This window comes from Protopterus annectens, chromosome 7.part0, assembly GCF_019279795.1.
Source record: "Protopterus annectens isolate FY-2018-M chromosome 7.part0, PAN1.0, whole genome shotgun sequence".
Lineage (NCBI taxonomy): Eukaryota > Metazoa > Chordata > Ceratodontiformes > Protopteridae > Protopterus > Protopterus annectens.
The window spans coordinates 852,237,573-852,254,092 of record NC_056739.1 but is presented as its reverse complement, the minus strand read 5'-3'; the positions used below and the strand labels follow the sequence as shown (position 1 = coordinate 852,254,092).

The 16,520-nt window shown below is 40.3% G+C and overlaps 1 protein-coding gene across 2 annotated transcripts in view; it reads left to right on the top strand.

Annotated features, from left to right (window-relative positions):
- The window catches only part of IARS1 (isoleucyl-tRNA synthetase 1), a 1,809,950-nt gene that overhangs the window by 772,626 nt on the left and 1,020,804 nt on the right, over window positions 1–16,520 (top strand). For both annotated transcript variants that reach the window (XM_044077404.1, XM_044077403.1), the window contains one exon: window positions 11,715–11,859. In XM_044077404.1, coding sequence (XP_043933339.1) covers window positions 11,715–11,859 — 145 coding nt within the window. The remainder of the gene's footprint in view (window positions 1–11,714; window positions 11,860–16,520) is intronic.

Here is a 16,520-nt window from a genome sequence, read left to right as displayed (position 1 = left end):
TGGTACTAATGATAGTAAGAAAGCCTTCTATTAGAAAAAGCGTGCATTAGAAAATGGGTAAGTTTTTCTGGTTGATGCTAACACCATAACCAGCACCCACTTCATGGCTAGTTGTTCTCTGGTTTACAGTATTTGTGTGTTATGGCTTTTCTTTCTGCTCCATCAGAGTTTGTTTATTGGCCACTTTAGCATGCATGTCCATGGATCATCATTCAATGCATTCTCAAGTCAAAATGTTTTTGAAAGAGGTTTTTCATAAACTGTCTCAAAGAAAAGTGATGGCCCCTGCTTGGAATCGTGATTTCGTGTTAGAGAAGCTAACACTGCTCCATTTGATCTAGCTAATCTGGATAACTTTGAGGTTTTTAACATGGAAAACTGTTGTACTGGTTGCCCTGACCTTTGCGAGAAGAGCATGGTTTTATGTTGAGTCCACCCCATCTCATTTTCCACAGCGACAGGGTTTTTTTGAGAAGTAATCCTTTTATGCATAAAGGGGTATCTGAGTTTACTTTTAGCCAAATTATCCATCTTCGTGTTTTCTTTCCTTTACCAAAAAATGAGGAAGAAAGGATACTCCATACCTTTGGCCACAGACAACTTTGGTATTATCTTGACGGAACAACATCTTTCAGATTTTCAGATCAGTTAATTTCTTGTGAAGCTACGAGGAAGGGACAGCTTGCTCCAAAACTATTTCCAAGTGGTTGTCCTAGGCTATTACCTTTGTTACACTCAAAACTGTTCCAGGCAGGGTCAGTGCCCACTCTCCCAGGGCTTGGCTTCATCTGTGGTAGTTTGGAAATGGTTTTGATTCTAGAAGTATTCTAGAAACAGCAGCTTGGTGTTCAATAGATACATTTACAAGGCATTGCAAGCTTGATTCTTTCTCCAGGTCTAGCTTAGGCTTTGCTAGGACCATTCTCCGGCGGCTTCTGGACCCTCCTCTTCCACCTGCCAAATGTAGTAAGCTAGGATAATCTACCCATAAAGCTAAGACTACTGCAGCAGTGATCAGTATGATGAATGTAGTACAGATGTTTAAATAACCTTACCATAACACTAGATGTTCAGATGATCACTGCTGCAATAGCTGCTCCTTCCATCCCCTTATTTTTCGTGTGTTTATGCCAGGGTGTGAATATGTATTTTTTTCTTCTTAGTATTGTCCTTTCAAGGCTCTGTCTTGGCATGTAAGCTGTGAAGGGCTTGGTACCTAAACCTGTCTTGTTAGCTCAGCTTGAGATGATTGACTGGGCACATGAAAGGCGCCCTTAACCTTTGGAAGCTGGTCAGCTGTTATATCTTTGGCAAGATGTAACCCATGCTGCTAAGGATACTGCAGCAGTGATCATTCAAACGTATATTGTTAATATACGTTTACTTGCACAACTGTGCTTTTCCATAATACCTTAACCTTTATCAACACCTCCAAGTAATCCTGTCACTTTTTCATATTTGTTTTATTTCTACCCTGTTTCAAGCTTAGTTTTATTCCACTGAGTAGTTATCCATTCTGACAAAATTTGTTTTCTTATAAATTTCAGATTATTTCTGTTACCATTTCTTAAAATTCCTCTATTTTTAAAAGTTAAATAGGAAAGCACCAGTGTCTGATTTTTACTTCATTTCCCCTCGTCATTGTTTTTCTTCGTGCACGATCTGTAATAGTTATGCTGTGTGTCAGAGTTTTCAATTAAATGTACATTTTCCTGTGAAGTATCTCTCTAGTCTAGCTAGTGTATGACTTTTGGGAATAGTATGCAAGTTCAAAGTTCCTATTACTGAGTTAGTATTTTCTGTACCAAATATTTTCTTGCATTTCTTTAGAAATTTTTCCTCTTTTATTATATTTTCTCCTATGTTCCTGCGCTATATTTTTACTATTGGAAATCACGTTCCAGTCCCCACCCATAAGTATTCCCTACTGAAAGATGATTTTCTCCTAAAATCCTCCGAGTTCCACAGTTTAACTTGAGTCGAAGTGCACATATTCACCAAGAAGATAAATCATGTCCGCATAATCCTCTTCTCTGCCTGTAATGCCTTAATACCATAAATATAACAGTAGTTTCCCCCTCTTCCATTACTATTGGGGTCTGTCTAGCAATAAGTATCGTTTCTCCCCCTTTTCTTTGTCCTTGATATTCTGCTGAATTTCTGCACACAAATCCTTTTGGTCAAATTCACATGCTTATTTCTATTTAAATGTCTCCCCCTGCATCATTGCTATTTGCACCTTTCATTTCTTAAAATAATTTGATACTCTGCTATTTGTCTGTACCTATAAGGAAATTTACATTCCATAATATGGACAGAAAAGCCACTATGATAGAAAGCTATTACTCCCACCTGTTATACATGTTGGAAATGCACTTTCAAAAGAACCATCTTTTAACTTGCGTGTATATGTTTGTTTGGCAAGCTGATGTCTTATCCACTGACTGCTCATCTACATTTCCATCCATCACATTTTCAAGACTTTTTGTTTCGGTGAAAACATTCAAACAAAAAGCATAATGGATTTTCAAAACCTACATTCTCTCAACTTGTAACAACAACAAAAAAAAGTGTACTTCATTAAGAAATGAGGTTTATCCCTCCAGATTGGAAAAGTCGCCCCAAATCGACAGCTGCACCCACAGGCCTTTCCTGTTCTAAAATTAAGGTTACCCATGCTACAGCCTGTGTTCCAACTTAACATTGAGTTTTTTGATCTTATCTCTTCCTCTACCAAATATAAAAATAGCTTGCATGCTTTCAGTTAACTGTTAGTTTAAGAATAAAAATGGTACTGGTCATGTGTTAAATGAAACTATATTGTGCACTGCAATGTTAAATGCATTAAAGTCGTAAGGATGCTTCAAGACAATTGCTTGTATAACATTCAGTTCCTGGAATTTGAAAATTAATTTATTTTTTGCTTGCCAATGTACCTTTAAATGTTAATTACATTGTAACTCACACATTTCTTATAGAACAGTGTTCATATGTCTCATGATTAACTCTACTTGTAAACAGCTCATGTCTAAGTTAAAAGTAGTTAGCAATGAGGAAAAAAGACAGGTGCTTGAAAGACACTGTAGATTTTACTCAGAACACTCTGCTTAAGACTTATCATGGTTTAATTGCCTGCAAACATTAGACTTGGTGTCTCACTGACATTTGCAGATGGAAGCAGGAGCTAATGAGTTTTCAGATTCAAGAAGGCTACCATTTTTCAGGTCTGTATCATTTTGCCCAAGACTTACTTTGTCAAATGTTTATTCATAGAACTTTAGCCATCAAACACCATTTCAGTGAATGGTTATATCATCAAAGCATTTTCTTACTGAAAAAAGCTAGTTGGCTGCCAGAGAGGTCATAACAAAAACATTATTTTAAAGTCACCAAAGAAATGGTGTTCAATGGATAGATATTCAACAAAGTAAGTGCTCAAAAAATGATATAGACCCCATTTTTCATGCCTTCTACTATTAGCTTAAACCAGGGACATTCTAGGCATCCACAAAAAAAAGGGTTATCTTTGTTCTATCTGTAATGTGATCAACACACTTTTATATCCCCCATTTCAGCAGCCCAAGATCACATTATATTAGCTTCATCTTGCTTCTTTCCAGCTTTTCTTACCTTATTGGTGTGAAGCCTTGAAAAAGTACTTCTGTTAATATCTTTAGCATGTCCAGCAGTCATCAATAAGACTTTTCACATCTCCCATTTAAAATACCCCTAGCTACACTCTATAGAAGACTTACCACCTGTTTAAAAAAATATCCAGGCTTTCCCAGCCACTTCTAACAAAGCCACATGTCTGTTGTCTAATACGATATGTAATGGAGTTGATGCTTTAAAAATATGCAATTTATTCACTTACTTCACAATGCTGCTCATTGTTTCTAATCTCCACTGTCTAGTCCTAATACAATGTATTTCTGATTCTTGTAGTGAGCTTCATTGTTTTTTGACTGTTAAGTATTTGGCTTAGGAATAATGGAAAATATTTCATTGTCAAAGTCTTTGTATTCTGTGAATCTTAAACCTGTTGCCCTCAGGCCTCAAACAGTTTTCAAATCTGCATAATTCCAAAGTATAGAAGCTGCTACATTGCATTCCTGGTTGGCCATCATTCTTTTTGTTTTTGGAGATTGTAGCCGTGTATGCTTGTCCTCACAACATCTCTGATGGTCATTTAAGTTTGCGATCTTTCTCTATAGGTTTTGTTCATAGAAGAATGAGGCTAAACTATATTTTCTCCTCAGATTGTTCTGTATCCAAAATGATTTGTTCCTCCAGGAAAAAAAAATATTCTTAGGACAGCCAGATATGGCAGCTTGAATCTCTCACCTGCCTATTAACATTTTCCTGATTGTTGAGTTAAAATTGCCATTCTTCAGGCTGGTATTCAATGAATTTTCTGCAAACACTCCTGTCCACAATTTTTACTTTTTGCCATAATTGTATTGGGAGCAGTTCTTTGTATTTACTAATGTAGGTCTTGGCTGCTTTGTCATGGCCAGATTTGGAGCATGCTCACAGTGTGCTCTTTCAATTAAAAAAATCCTACTCTGAAACACCACTGCAGTTTATTTGTGCTTTCATAAAACTGAAAAGTAAACCAGTGTCTTTCACAGAGATTATTTTTTTCTAGTATTTAGTGCTTTTGTCTCAGTGCAGACAAGAAGTTGTCAGAATAAACATTTTTCACACCAGCCTCCATGACAAAAAAAAAACACCATGCAGTTATCATAAAGCCATCTTGTATTCACACCACTAGGAGAGGCTCATTGTGGTTCCTTATTTTCATAATTAATACAGTCTGTGCCTTCTAGTTTCTCTTTATCAGCAGAAAATCTCATTTTTTTAGTGCACTGTCTTCTAATTCTTGAAACAGCAATTCATGAGAAACATCATGCTCACCTAGCCTTTTTTTCCAGGTTTATCAGCTTGTCTAAATAACTAATAAAAATATTTTTTCCACACACTTTTGTTATTTGACTCTCTATACTTCATTGTTGCACTTAGTTTAAACACCTTAGAATGCACTGGATTTAGGTTTTCTTTTAAATTACTTAAGTCATCGCTGGTACCAAGCTGAAACGTGGACTGCTTTTTGCTTAACAGCCGTAAGCTTCTTTGCATCTAGAGTTTTATATTTTCTTCCTCTCATTGATTTTCTGTTGTCCAAACTTCTTTGCTGGCATCCAGGCAGTGTAATCACTAGCCAGTAACTGAATCTCATCCTGTAAGATTTTACAGGCTGTGTGTTCACACTTGGGAAGAACTAATGAACTTGTTTCAGTGTTTAGCTGTCTTGGAAGTCATCTAATTACTGCTGCCTTGAGAAATTTTATGCTGCTTGGAATTCTGTGTTGTAGATCCACCAGTAGAGGTCCACAGTGTTGACTGTAACATCAGTCTGTCAGTGGGAGGATTGTGGTTTTGTGTCCCAACTACCCTCCCATTCTTTTGGTTAGATAGCTCCTCCATCCAGCAGCTGCTGTGTCAGGGCTGAAAATATTCATATATCTGTATACAATTTTGGCACCTATCATGTTTTCTCTTTTTGCAGAAATGTATTTGCTTGAGGTTTCAGGTAAACTGTTCAAGGCTAGACATGTTCTCAGTGCACGTCCTGATCTCATGGTGCGCACATGCCCAAATCAAGGAGCTTTAGAGAGAAATGGCCAAATTTGAAAGAAAGAAAGAACATCCTATTTGTAGAGTCACCAAGTTGGAGATTCCCTGTCCGATCAAATATGTTATGAATTTTGCTATTTTGGTAGCTGCTACATAACATTCATTTTTGTAGCAACATTGATGAAAATGTCAAGGTTTTATGCTCATGTTATAGTGCAGTACTCTTCATTTCTGTGAGCAGCAGTATTGAGTGTATTAGTGACTAAATTGCAACCACCAAAACCCACACATAGATAAACAAAAATATTCTCGGAGGCTCTCAGTAAGAATCTGCCCAAGCAGCAGAGACCTCCAAAGCAGAAATGAAAGCAACCTCCACCCCTCATCACAACCCCAAAAGACACACAACACACAGACTCAGTATGCCACTCAACCACAGCCCATAAGGCAAAACAACATACCCAAAACACTAGTCATAGGTGACTCTATAGTCAGGCACACTGATGTTCCACTCACCAGAAAAGACAAGGAGAAGGTTACTGTTAGCTGCCTGTCGGGTGCCAGGATCCATTACATAATCCATGCACTTCGGTCACTCCACAACAAGTACAAATATAACTCAGTCATTGTCCATATTGGTGTGAACGACCTGAGATGTACCTCCCTGGACTACTTGAAAAAAGACATGGAGGAGCTCTCTGATCTTGTAATCCAGGCAGGTATGACCCTAGCCCTGAGTAGCATCCTACCTTCGCCCAGAATGATACCACATTACAAGGACAAAATGATTGACTTCAGCAATTGGCTAAGCTTCTGGTGTCATTCTAAGGGGGATCCAGTATCTGTCTACCTGGAGTGACATGGTCAACAGGCCACAATGCTTTGCCAGAGATGGCCTGCACCCGTCACCCCTGGGATTCCGGATACTGGCCAAGGCTCTTCCCACCCCTATAGTGCCTTTTTTAGGCAAGGCTCAATTGACAAACCCACCACCATGACAGATACAGGCAAGCAAAAACTGTGAGGGTATTGCTACTCCACACGAAGTCTAAACCTCAAAATACACTCACTCGAGGCACTCCTTAAAATGGAGAAGATCGATATCTGTGCAGTGATAACCACACCTCCAAGTTAGTTGCCCACCATAATGCATCCGAATTATCCAAGTGCAACTAACTCTGGGCAAAACTGCAGTCCGTGTTCTAGCTTGCTACAGATCCCCCACCATGCCCCAGGATTCCCACTCCTCTTTTCTTGATATACTAGAAAATATTAGGGTTCATCCAAACACCCTTATAATCGGCAATTTCAACTACCCCACCATTAACTAGGAAAACTACTCGTGTACCAACTCCTTCGCTCAACACTTTCTAGAATTCATAAACGCCAGTGCCCTGGATCAACGTATCCACCCACCCCACCAGGGGCAATAATATCCTAGACCTAGTCATTACCAACTTGAGTGACCGGTGTTCCACACCTGAAGTCAACTCCTCATTGGTCAGATCCGACTATAAGCTAATTACCATAGATATCCACATCCTGCCCCCACCCCCCATTAAGGAAGCCACAGTAAAAGATTTTTCCAAAGCCAACTTCATGCTTCTTAAGACAGCAGTGGCTAGCTTCACAACACCCATGCAGCTAAACAATACAGTTACGACTGGCAAATCTTATACAAATGCACTCTGTAAACACTTACACAAGTGCATGGATCGTGCTATCCTTAACAGAACCAAGACGCTATCTTCCGAAAAAAGGAAGCTAATCTGGTGGTCACCTGCTATAAACAAACTCTACAACAGAAGGAAGAAACTGTTGCAAAAGAGAGTAAAATCCCATGTATGGAGGAGATCCCTGGTCAGCCTCAGTAAGAAGCTGAGATCCCTCATAAAATCCTCCAAAGCCAGCTATGAAAACAAGATTGCCACTGACTGTAAGGACAACCACAAAGCATTCTATATCTATGTCAAGAATCTCAATGGCAACACCCAGATCTGCTCTGAGTTACAGCACAATGGTACGAAAATTACGGAACCAACTGATATCACCAACATCCTGGCTGATAGGTTCAGTGCTAATTTTACCCCCACCCCCTAAAGGGTCCATATCCATACCGGAAGAATGCAGTGCCCCTGCAATCACAACTAAGCAGGTAAAAACTGCTCTGTCCAAAGCCAAGAACACATCCATGGGACTGGACAACATCCCAAGCTGCGTTCTATGCAAACTTCACAATGAACTGCCCCCCCAACCTAAGCACCTTGTTCAATCATAGCCTCATAACAGGCTTTGCACCCACTGAATGGTGCTCAGCAACAGTTATACCACTCCACAAAGGGGGAGCCACCACGGACCCCCGGAACTATCACCCTATTAGCCTGACGAGCCTGGTTTGCAAGGCCATGGAACATATCATCATGGATCTCATAAACATGTATTTTGGTAATCTCCAAGCTCTGGACCTCACCCAGTTCGGGTTTGTGAAGGGCATATTTTGTCTCCTGAACCTGATCGACTTCTTTGAAACAGTCACCAAAGCCGTAGACGAGGGTAAGGCAGTTCACACAGCCTATCTTGACCTCACCAAAGCTTTTGACACCATCCCCCATTCTGGAATCATAGATAAACTCACTAAACTGGGTATAAATCCATACATCACAAGATGGGTTGCCAACTGGATCACTGACGGAACCCACACTGTAAAAGTTGCAGACACTAAATCTGACGTCAAACCTGTGACAAGTGGAGTACCACAGGTTTCATTCTTGGGTCCTCTCCTGTTTAGGAGCTATGTCTCTGAGGTACAGGCTAACACAGAGGGCCTCTGGCTAAGTTCGTAGTTGACTGCAAATTATGTGCCATAGTTGAGTCCCCAAACACCAGTCTGAAGGAGATTGGAGACTGTAAAGTGGTGACAAGGAAAAGTGTAGTTAGGCAGCATAGAATGGTGGTCTGTAGGATGATGTTGGTGATCAAGAAGAGGAGGACAAGTGTGAGAGCAGTGCCAAGGATCAAACGGTGGAAGTTGAAAAAGGGTGATTGTGAGGTGGAGTTCAGGGAAGAGTTAAAACAGGCACTGGGGGCAGTGAAGAGAATAGCTGAGTAACTACAGCAGAGATGGTAAGGGGGACAGCTAGAATGGTGTTTGGTGTGATATCTAGACAGAAGAAGGAGGATCAGGAGACCTGGTAGTGGAATGAAGAAGTACAGGAGAGTATACAGAGGAAGGGGTTGGTGAAGAAGTGGGATTGTCAGAGAGATGAAGAAAATAGACGAGTATAAGGAGATATGGAGCATGGCAAAGAGAGATGTGACGAAGGCTAAAGATAAGGCATATGGAGAGTTGTATGAAAGGTTGGACACTAAAGAGGGAGAAAAGGACCTGTACTGATTGGCTAGACAGAGGGACCAAGCTGGGAAAGATGTGCAGCAGGTAAGGGTGATAAAGGATAGTGAGGGAAACGTACTCACAAGCAAGGAGTGTGTGTTGGGCAGATGGAAAGAGTACTTTGAGGGGCTGATGAATGAAGAGAATGAGAGAGAGAGAAGGTTGGATGATGTGGGGACAGTGAATCAAGAAGTGAAACAAATTAGCAAGGAGGAAGTACGAACAGCTATGAAGAGGATGAAGAATGGAAAGGCTGCTGGTCCAGATGACATACCAGTGGAAGCATGGAGGTACTTAGGAGAAATGGCAGTGGAGTTTGTAACCAGATTGTTTAATGAAATCTTGGAAAGTCAGAGGATGCCTGAGGAGTGGAGAAAGTGTTTTGGTACTTATTTTTAAGAATAAGGGTGATGTGCTGAGTTGTAGTAATTACAGAGGGATAAAACTGATCAGTCACAGCTTGAAGTTATGGGAAAGCGTAGTGGAAGCTAGGCTAAGAAGGGAGGTGATGATTAGCGATCAGCAGTATGGTTTCATCCCAGGAAAGAGCACTACAGATGCAGTGTTTGCTCTGAGAGTGTTGATGGAGAAATTTAGAGAAGGTCAGGAGGAGTTGCATTGTGTCTTTGTGGACTTGGAGAAAGCAATATGATAGGGTGCCTAGAGAGGAGTTGTGGTATTGTATGAAGAAGTCAGGAGTGGCAGAGAACTATGTAAGAGTGGTACATGATATGTACAAGGGTAGTGCGACAATCTGCAGTGGGAGTGACTGATTCGTTTAAGGTGGAGATGGGATTACATCAACGATCAGCTCTGAGCCCTTTCTTGTTTGCAGTGGTGATGGACAGGTTGACAGACGAGATCAGACAGGAGGCCCCATGGACTATGATGTTTGCAGATGATATTGTGATCTGTAGTGAAAGTAGGGAACAGGTGGAGGAGACCCTGGAGAGGTGGAGATATGCTCTAGAGAGAAGAATGAAGGTCAGCAGGACTAGGACAGAATGTGTGTGTATATGAATGAGAGGGAGGATAGAGGAATGGTGAGGATGTAGGGAGTAGAGTTGGTGAAGGTGGATGAGTTTAAAGTACTTGGGATCAACAGTTCAGAGTAATGGTGAATGTGAAAGAGAGGTGAAGAAGAGAGTACAGGCAGGGTGGAATGGGTGGAGAAGAGTGTCAGGAGTGATTTGTGACAAACTGGTACCAGTAAGAATAATAATGGAAGGTCTACAAAAGGATAGTGAGAACAGCTATGTTGTATGGGTTAGAGACTGTGGCACTAACAAAAAGGCAGGAGTCAGAGCTGGAAGTGGCAGAGTTAAAGATGTTAAGATTTGCACTGAGTGTAACAAGGATGGACATGATTAGGAATCAGTATATTAGAGGGTCAGCTCAGGTTGGACGCTTTGGAGGTGGTCAGAGAGGCGAGATTGCATTGGTTTGGACGTGCTGAGGAGGGATGATGGGTATATTGGGAAAAGGATGCCAAGAATGGAGCTGCCAGGTAAGAGGAAAAGAGGAAGGCATAAGATAAGGTTTATGGACGTGGTGAGAGAGGACATGCAGGTGGTTGGTTTGACAGAGCAATATGCAGAGGACAGAAAGAAATGGAAACAGATGATCCGCTGTGGCGACCCCTAATGGGAACAGCCGAAAGAGAAGAAGAATAGTGTCCCCAAATGACGTGGACATCCTACAGAAGGGCCTCACTGAGACTGATGCCTGGTGTCAGAGCTATGGCCTCTCAAGCTCAGTGCCAAAAAGTGCGTTGTCATCCCCTTTGATAAAAACTGTACCAGTGAACTACCACATAGGCGGCAGTCCTCTCAATGCCGAACGTGTGGTAAGAGACCTTGGGACTCAGGTAGACAGTAGTCTCCTGTGATAATCACATCGCCACAGTAGTCAGGAAATCCTTCTACGTGGACACCTCATCGAAAGGGTTCTCATCCAGGAAAAAGAGGTCCTTATTCCCCTCTACTTGGCTCTCATTAGACCCATTGTTGAGTGCAATGCCCCTTTTGAAATGTACCTTACAAGACATCTGCAACAGCTGGAAAGGCCACAAAAGTACCTCACAAAGAGGATTATGGGACTTAAACATATGTCCTATGCTGCACGTCTCAAAACACTCCAGCTTTACTCCGTAGCATATCGCCTACTCCAAGGTGATCTCTGCCTAACATACAAAGTTATGTCTAACCCAGAGTTGTTGGACACGCTACACCTAAAGAAGTCCTAATCCGTCCGAGCTACATGCTGTAGAGACCTAAACCTTGTCACCACAATAAACAGAACATGCTGGAGGGATGGATTCCTGTCCCAGAGACTTCCCATACTCTGGAACAGGCTACCTATCTATGTCAAGCAGAGTTCCTCACTAGCACTCTTCAAGAAAAATTTTGATGAGTGGATGAGGAATAGGGAATTCACCCCGGGGATCACTTCTGTGGCCCTGCTCGACAGGGGCACAGGAAAATAACCTTCTTGGGTGGCGAAAGCCAGGGTACCTTGTTGAGTAGGCTTACATAGGCCCTTGGGCCGATAGACTAGTACCTACCTATGAACTTGATATTGATCTGTACCTTTTCTGAAAGTAGGAGTCTCTGTATAAAACATGGATTGTGGCGTGTTGATGTTAACTTAATCTGATTTATTTTTCTTTATTTTCCTCTCCTTATAGGTTGTACCTAATCAACTCTCCTGTTGTAAGGGCTGAAAACCTGCGGTTTAAAGAGGAAGGTGTAAGGGATGTATTGAAAGATGTTTTCCTGCCATGGTACAATGCTTATAGATTCCTCATTCAGAATGTGATCAAACTACAAAAGGTACACTCACTGTTGTACAGCTGTTTTAAGTTAAATTTGAAACCTACATTGATGTAAACAAACACACTGACTTTTCCCATAACATTTGAAGATGAGTAAACTGAAATGTAGGCCCCCTGACCAGGTACCTGTTACAACTTTTGTATGTGATATGTTTGTGTGTGCGCCATTGATTTGGTCACTGCATGTATTTATCTCTTGCTGTTTCTCATAATTTTCCTCATTGGTGAAAGTGGTTACAGCAGTTTGTAATATACATAAGAAAATTACCTCTTTCTCTACAGTTGTATGACTATGGAATTAGTAATTTTTTACTTAATTTCTGGGGTGTGGGGGGAGGGAAGTGAAGCCCCCCCCCCCATGTAAAAGCCAAGATTTTAGTTGTTTTACGTGTTGGCAAATGTTAAGCATTTTTTTTTTACATTTGGGATCACTTCATTTACATGTTTGTTTCAGTGATAGTGATCGCTTTTGAACTTGTTTGAAGTATTTTCTGTTGAACAAAGTTTATCAGCAATTTATAGTAGTACACTCCCTCTGTTTCTATATATCATCATCAACCCCCCTTTCCCATTTTTCTACATGGTATCGAGGTGTGTTATCTGTTGCCATCTCTCTATTCAATGCCACTCTCTTACCTTCTTCAATACGCATGTTTGACTGTTGCAGATCTTCTCTCATGCAATCCAACCACCTTTTGCAGGGTCCTCATTTACTCTTGCCTTCTTCTTGTCTGTCCACAAATAATAAGTTCTTCTGCTTTTTAGCACATGAGCCCGAACCACCTTAATCCGTTCTCTTTGACCTTTTCTGTACTTGAAGCTACTTTGGCTTTTGCTGTTATGTCATCGATTGTCTCCTAGTGTGCATATTACTGTGATACCCATGCACTGGCCCAGTAGTCAAGGAGCCTCAATCCTCCTCACTAACACCAGTGAGGGGGGTTTCACATTGGGAAAGATAACAAATACACGCAGTAATGTACCGTTTCTCTTAAGAGCTCACAGAGATCACAATCAATCTGTGGCTGGTCTCTCCAGATCCCTAATAAGACTCCCCACTGGCACAGCTATAGGGTCCAGATCTCAGTCTAGTGGTCAAGCTAAAACCTCCAGCACCTCTGTCCAACCAGTGCTTCTTCCTGCCCAAGTAGCTGACACACACTTTAGGATACATGTTATATACAAACAGACACTCCTGAGGAAGGCTGGCACAGGTTCTTCAGCTATGCCCCTTCTGTCCAGGCTATAAGGTAGTAATCACTGCCACCAACCACTAATATCAGCTACTAATAAGGCCCTTATCAAAGGGTGTCCAATTATTACTGTGCAGAATTATTATCCAACTGCTAAGTGTGACTGAACAGCAAGGCTTATTTGGGGTGGCTTGGTCAGTATCACTATATGCATGCAGTGTACTGTAGAGCTTAAATTATCTCTGCATAAAACAGCCACAGTTGAAAGGTTTAAAAATAATAAATAAAAACACAAGCCAATAATTCTCACTACACAGTGCTAGTCAAGAGTTCAGCGATCACAGAGAGAAATACTTAAAATAATACAGTAGAAAAGTTCTGACATTAATACAGAAAAAACAAATCTAATTTTCCTAGTTCCTAGCTATATCTAAGAGAAAACACAGTTCTAAAATAAAGAAAAAATGCCAATTAGGTGTTTGCCAACCACCAGGAACCACCAAAAAACCGGAACTGGAAGCAAGGTGAAGAAACACCTTCAAAGTTTATTAAAAAACACTTGTTCCACAGCAAAACACACTGAAAATACACAATATTGTGTAAAATACACAAAAATTGTGTATTTTCAGTGTGTTTTGCTGTGGAACAAGTGTTTTTTAATAAACTTTGAATGTGTTTCTTCACCTTGCTTCCAGTTCCGGTTTTTTGGTAGTTCTAAAATAAACTTACATATAGAGCATAGACAGAGTGCTGGTGATGTTGGATGTTCTCAAGACAAATGCCAAATGCTCTGATTCTCTCTGTCCTTAAATTGATAACACAGTACTACTGACTCATTTCAGGTTACATCATTTTTTTTCTCTGGTTCCCAGGCTAACAAATTCAGTTTAGCAGTCCTTTTGATCTTGTACTTGGTCAGGAAGCTACAGCAATAAAAGACATTAAACATGCAAATTTTAGCAATTAACTCTAGTATCAAAACAAAAGCAAGAATTCCTTAATCCAGACATCTCGGCTCCGGGTTTGAGATCAAACAATTATACAGTGCTTGACTTTATCAGCTTTCCTCCAGCAGAGTGCAATGTGGTTACATTTTTGAAGTTCAACATTTAACAAAGAGAACAAGCATGTGGCTTACATTAATATTTACAAATGACAGAATTATCTACAAAATCCTATTTAGCTAGGCTGTCAGCCTTCACCTATCTTCACAAATTGTTTTATTTTTTTTAAATGCTGCTCCATGAATAACCTAGCTTTAATTTATAGTGATGCAAGCCACTAGCAGTCGGTGCAGAAGTTAAGGTTGTGAGCTGTAGTTCCTGAGGTGCAGTGTTTGATTTCCTTAACCTACTGTGAGGACTTAAGCAAAAGGGACTGTGTGTCAAGTGGACCTACCAGGTTAACAAAAGGGTATTGTCATCATCATGCATGGTGTACATTTGTTTATCCTGGAGGTTAACCTCCGTAGTTCATATGCTAAACAATGATAATTAACATTTCTTTGTAACTCATTCTTGAACACCAGGATGTACAAATTAATGCAGTAGTGGTAAAATGTGTATCTATTCCTGTCTGTCCACTCTTTATGCTTAAAGTAATGACACATCAGGCTCACATGAAAAAATACTAATGCAGGTTTAAAATATTGAAAGTAACATTTTCAAGGATCACATTTATTTTGGGATTATTGTTTCAAAGTCGCTCCTTTGAATGTAGGTAGCCTTATTCAAGTTCTTTCCAAGGGGTGTTGTTGAATGAACTTATTCCATAGCCTTAAATATATTCATTATGTTCACTAGATCTTTTGTTTGCAGAGTTTGAACCTTTTTTGAAATAACCAGTTCTAACAGAGCTTTAACATATCCACAGTGGTTCTTGTAGATCACCAACCCAATTTACAAGGGAATTTGCTTTACCAATTTTCTAGTCATATCCAAATATATATATATGGTCATGGTTAAGTACTAGGCCAACTGCTCCTGTGGGCCATTTTAAGCCTAGCCAGTATTCCTTTCAGAGGTGAAACTCAAACCTTGTACTCCATGCCTGTGAGGTAAATACCGTAACCATTACACCAACCCCCAAACCTGTGTATCTAATCATAAGTTGAAGTTCCTTAAACTGTGAAAGATGTGGACAGGCTGAGAAAATACACTCCTCATCACCTTTTATTTCTGTGATACATCTCCAGCTTTGGTGATCCCCATGTGAATACATCATGTGCAAGTTGTCTGGAGTATAAAAATACTTGTACAGGCTTTTCCATTCAAATATTGTAGTTTTTTTGTGTTTGGTTGCACATTAATGGACATTATTTCATGCCATTGAACCTCGGAGATTTGCTTGCCTACAGTTTCTCATCAGCCTTACCCAGTTTATGCTTTGTTTTTCCTGCAGGGTTCTGTAAAATGTGCTTATTAGTCTCTCTTTTGGTGCCCATGGCCCTTGCTTTTTATAATATTGAGTAATTCTGGTCTTTGTAACTCCTGTTCGGTAATGATTTCTCTCTTTTCTTAAATTGAATATATAGATATATATTTTATCTATTCCCTGTGTGATACTTTGAGCATTTCCCGGACTTAATTCCATTCCATCAAGGTTTCTCCTCTTAATTACATAAAAGCCATTTGCTTTTCTGTTCCAGTCAGCTTAAACTTCATTACTGTCCTTGTTTTTCTAGGTTTATTAGACTATTTGGCCACAATTCTGTTTCCATGGAGCTATTTTCTTGGTGTAAGAAAAGTTCCTCATAATATTGTTAACTTTACTTAGTTGTGAATTTTGATTTTGTAGGCTTAGGACTACAGCCTACATATTAATTTTGTGGTGTCTTGGAGATTCCCATCCTGGTTAAGCATCCAGTAGTTTCTATTTAGGATTTTAATTTTGATTCTGAATTACACTGGTCAGCTGTAGTTGAGCTGCTTTGTAATAATCTAGCAAATTTGGGAGAGCTAATCCCTTTGATGTAATAGCAATATTGTCTCCTTTCAGCCTTTCCTGGGCTTTGGGTCTATTATTATTTCAGCAAAACTCCAGTTCCACGAATACCTATTCATCGACCCCTATTCAGTATACTACCCTTTTATGGAACACACAAATCAGCAAACGTTTTCCCAGGTAACTAATTTAGTAGGCCAACATACCGAGCAATACACACTGTAGTATAACAAACCCACCAAAGTTGGGGGATGTGCCCCCCACATACCGAAATGTGGGGGCTGCACCCCCCCACACCCCCTACTTATACATACCAACTCTGAGATTGCACTACAGTGGGGAAAAAGACAAATTTCCACACATTGGCCAACTGATTTGGTGCCCTGGGAAAAAAAGTTCACTGATCTGAATGTTCAATAAAAGGACGTTCGCTGAATAGGGATCGATGAATAGCTCTTCCTGGAACTGGAGTTTCGATGAACTAATATAGACCCCTGGGCTTTTTATCCTCCCACATCCCCCC